This window comes from Melampsora larici-populina, assembly GCF_000204055.1.
Source record: "Melampsora larici-populina 98AG31 unplaced genomic scaffold MELLAscaffold_12, whole genome shotgun sequence".
NCBI lineage: Eukaryota > Fungi > Basidiomycota > Pucciniomycetes > Pucciniales > Melampsoraceae > Melampsora > Melampsora laricis-populina.
This window is the reverse complement of record NW_006768776.1, coordinates 1,855,537-1,860,198: the sequence shown is the minus strand read 5'-3', so window position 1 is coordinate 1,860,198 and position 4,662 is coordinate 1,855,537. Positions and strand designations below refer to the sequence as shown.

General features: G+C 49.0%; 1 protein-coding gene across 1 annotated transcript; it reads right to left on the bottom strand.

Moving 5' to 3' along the window:
• Positions 1-1,217: 1,217 nt before the first annotated feature.
• MELLADRAFT_62102 (uncharacterized protein) lies at positions 1,218-2,843 on the bottom strand (the record flags this gene model as incomplete). The annotated part of the gene is made up of 5 exons (XM_007408393.1): positions 1,218-1,310; positions 1,459-1,533; positions 1,591-1,743; positions 1,798-2,569; positions 2,824-2,843. The coding sequence occupies 5 exons, from the start codon at positions 2,841-2,843 to the stop codon at positions 1,218-1,220; spliced, it is 1,113 nt and encodes a 370-aa protein (XP_007408455.1).
• Positions 2,844-4,662: the final 1,819 nt, after the last annotated feature.

Sequence of the window (4,662 nt, the reverse complement as noted above, 5' to 3'; positions counted from 1 at the left end):
CCTTTATACTCAAAATAGGTAAGCACCGGCTCCCATCCGACTGATCGACCAGCAACTGTCCACGTTTGAAAACACGGCGTATCAGTAAATGAGGTGGCTATCGTTGGTTAGAGAGAAACACTAACCTGTTACCCATACAACTACTGCACAAATGATGAATGTCCACGTTTTGTGAGATCGCGAGTTTTCAATTGAAGTCGTTTCGATGTGAATAGTCGAAGGTGTGAGGATTTGTGGCTTGAGATAGCAGACCTTCTGTAACAGAAGATTTGTAGGAATGATCGGTTAGGACAGAGATAGTGATCGAAATGGTGTAAAGGGTGGTGATTGTTGTAATGGGGGATGTGTCGGAAGGGTTAGTAAGGAGAGATCGTGATTGAACTTCAAATTGGTGTAGTAAGGGTTGGGTGGGTATTCAGGGAAGCGTGGCGTTAGTGTAACTGATAGCCTCGGGGTATCCGAAAGCGGACAGCGCAGCACCCAAAAAACCGGAGCCAGAGTAGTAACTCGAGGCGTAGCTCCCGGGTCTTTGGAGCCCCGGGTAGTTAAGCGGTAGCCCCGGGCGCCGCGCTAACGCGCGCTGCGCGCTTCTGGCTACGCTGCGAGCCAGACTTGCTTGCGGCAAGTACTCACGCTTATATATCTTGACCGTGCAATTCCCATCCCCTACGAAGCCTGGTTGATTGCCGCTTCTACGTGTCCATGCTTGCAAGTAAAAATGGCGGTAAGATGGCGACTCAAGTTGTTCCTGGCCCGCCCTCAGCAACCGAAAGCAAGAGTCCTTAAAGGTGACGATCCAAACGGCTCGTTGTTCATTTATGGGCGGTACCTTTGGGTTTTTGAAGCCGTGCGTTCCTGGCCATGTCGCGATAGTTGGGTGGCGGGGAGTGGTAGAGAGGAATGGCGTCGTGCGTGTTGCTTTGACAGCGCACTGACGGACGTTAACATATAGTTAAGGACTTGGCAGACTGCGGGGCTGAGGAAGCGGCAGGCTGTGATTTTTAGCGGGCAACCCGGGTCGAGTCAGTCTGGTTGTCACGCAGCAGGCGGGGTCGCATGGAACCAAACTCGATGAGAAACGATCGCTCTCAGTGCATATTGAAGCCTCATCCAAGACGGATCCGGCCCGCCTCCTGACATTGGCAGGCATGCGATGGCACACGCCGGTTATTTTGGTCGCAGTAGAATTTTGATGAATGTACGAATATAGGCACTGGCTAAGAGATTACATGGTTGGCAAAATCAGTAGGATATATGCACGTGATGCGTAGGAAGGCGTTGTAATACAAATCAGCCTGGACTGCAAGTAACTACAAACACCCACGCTAAGCAGTAGTACATTGACAAAGTAGTTTTGTAAGCCGTGCTAAGGTTGCGTTTGAAATAGGGTGCAGTCGGCATTGCGTGACCTTGCGATGGACACGGCTATGGATGTCTGAATGATCGTTGCCTCCTTACGGCGCGATTTCTCAGTATCCGCCGCACGCTCTCATAAAAATGAGGCCTGTTATAGATCAATTGAACCTCGGTGGTCTGTGTGAGGTGGATTAGTTAGTATCGAATTGACTGTAACATAAGCAGAAACCTCACTTCGATAACCCAGGTGTTATCCTGTGCGTTGTACTTGGAAAAATTTCCTCTAAGCACAATGATATTGCCGACCGACAAAGCGTCGGGGCTTAAGGTCGAGCCAAGAGTGTGGTTGACGACGTAGTGAGCGTGGAAAACTATACGATGCTTTCCCTGAGTGGGATGATATCAGTAAAGGGGTTGACAAATGAGGATTGATGTACGTACTGTTGAGTCGCGGCCTTCGTGGAGTACTTTGATAACTTCGCTAAGATTTGTTGTATCAGGCACAGGCTGTGATGACCACTCGACAATGCGGCCGATTCCTTGGGCCGACACTTTATTGGCCACAGCATCAGGCATAAATTGAGCATGCTGAAGAGCAATGGTACTGCCACCGTCTTCGAAAATGGTGGCGACGCTTCCAGCTCCGGCCGCTACTGTACCCTCAATCCTGTATGCATTATGAGTTCGAATGCTACTCTGAGCAGCATTTGATGCTATGAGAATACTGACACCTCGGGGTGATGTGGTATTGACTATAACGTCACTGTTGAAATGTGTGAATTTGGGGGTTGGCTCGGCCTCGGAAATTTCAACCTGACGCGAAGTATGGCAAGACTCAGCACTGATACCTGGCCGAAGACAGGTGTACTCACTTGCGATTTGATCCAGAATAAACTGCTGAAGCGTAGTGGGAACCGGGTTGTGGTGTGCGACTCCATTTGAGAGAACGATGAATTGTAGATGCGTGCTGGGAGGAAATGGACACGGTGGGTTGTATAGTTTTGGAGTCGATAGATGTGTAGAATATGTTATGAGGGAGATATGCCTATGGAAAAAGACGCATGGTGGTTGAGAGTGGAGGATGACCTCAAGCATCATAAAAAGGGACTGTTGAACGTGGCGTGAGGGTTTGATGCTTGGAGTGTTGAATCGGGCACCCAGCCTAGCTGAGTCTGAAGCGTGAAGTGACTTCACAGGCCAAGCCGTATGAGCTCTGGGCGGTATGACGGCGTTAGGCAAAAAAGTTATCTGGTCGGGTTTCGTGGGTTTCGGAACCCAGGACGGCGTTTCGTTAATACTTGTTCAATGATCTGATGGCTAGCAAAGAGCAGTTTTGCCTGATTGAGTGTCGATGGACGGTGGTGTCGATCCAACGCCGGCTCGAAGTAAAGCTTTGCTGAGTTTGTGTTGGTTCGAAATGTATATTGCCAATGCCATGGAGACTGCATGGATGAAAATATGACATACGGGTTGTCAGCATGGCACATGTAACAGGCCCTGAGTTAGACCGGTAGATACTTTGGGTTGTATGTGTGATGTATTGAGTTGAGCATGCAAAGAAATGCATGACGTATGGGGTTATGGCATGGCACGGGGAACACTGCTCTGTTGTTAGGCCTCGTGCCTTTATATTATAGATCAGGGCGAACGAGTCAAATTTCATACCAATTGGCTAATCAATATGGAGATCTCAGCACCTTTACTGGGGGATGCGCTGACACCAGGCAATGTAATAGACTTACGCGGTAACGTCACTAGCCATTCGTCGTTGGACAACATTTGGGAAATAAAGGTCAGTTCTTCAAAACAGTCTCTCACACGCGCAATGCTGATGAGTCCTTGATTTCAGGTATCTGAAATTTTCATGATTCATCGTGTACCCAAACTCAGACGCAGCCGACGGCAACGCGGTATGTGTGCCTCAGCTGCAGATTGATTCCGCATCAGGGACACAGTGGCGTAGGACATAAATGCGTTCCAGCATCATGTGGATGAGTGCGCGTTTGGGCCTTGATCGCGCGGGCGCGTTTGTTGTGATCCAGGATACGATTTCAAAACAATGTAAATAATGTAGTAATACAGTTTCGATATCGAATGTATCTGCCATGCGATCCAATGCCGTTACCTCTGTAGCAAAATAATATGTGTTACCATCATTTCGGAATGTGTGTTCGAGTGGCATGTTACCCCGTGTAACTAGGTGTCGGCTAAGGTAATATGAGTGGCCTGCGCTGCAATCAGTGTCAGGCAGTCATGTTGAGGAAATGTACGGCTTACTACGATGATCCAGGTGTCTCTCCCTTCCGAAAAACCTCGAACGTGCCCCTGGATTGTGACGTTAGCGCCGATTGATATGTTAGAATCGGTGATACCATCTAGCAACAACCTGTTGCATATGTATTCCGCGAAGAAGTACCCAGTGCAGAGACCCTATCAAATGCTCAGGTTAGCACTGGTCATAGATGTGGGTTCTTTAAGTCTCACAGAGGGGTCCCAGTCTTTGTGCTTAACCAACAATGACGTGTCTTGCCACGCCTCACGGAATTGGCGTTCTTCGACGCGTCCTCGCGATCTGACGGCGATGTCATCTGCGATGTCGCCGAGCCGAGGATATAACACAAGACTAGGCGGTAAGGTCGAATAATCCGGGAATAGCACAGGTGGATACTGATGGAACCGATTGATTATCGTGCCGCTGACGCGGTAAGAAGTGCCACACGACAATGCGTTGGTGAACATGTTGTCCGCAATCAAGATAGTTTTCGGTAGATAGGAATCGTCCGATACGATAATAGTCGCACTAAAGTATCGAAGCGGGTTGACTGCATTGATACGTCCAGGTATCTGCATTGTAATAAGTCAGAAAATTGCTAATAATGTCATGCAGGCCGACAAACCGCGTTGTCCAAACGGAACACTCCTGTCATGTGAAGACCGCCATCCACGGTAGGAACTTGGGAACTCATTGTGGTAAGGATCGCTGATGTCGTCGAGCAAAACTAATAGTGCGATGGCACAGCCACCTAATTCCAAGGTGGCCTGATCGGTCAAATAGGCCACCAAGCTAGGTGGCCTTACCTTAAAAGTAAGGCCACCTAGGATTTAGGTGGCCCCTCCATCGCACTATCAGTCAGTGATAGTGCGATGGCATTGTGGATTGGTCCAGGGGTGGCCTTACTTTTAAGGTGGCCCTGGACCAATCCACAATGCCATCGCACTATCACTGAGTGATAGTGCGATGGCACAGCCACCTGATTCCTAGCTGGCCTTACTTTTAAGTACAGGCAACACTGGCAAATTAGGTGG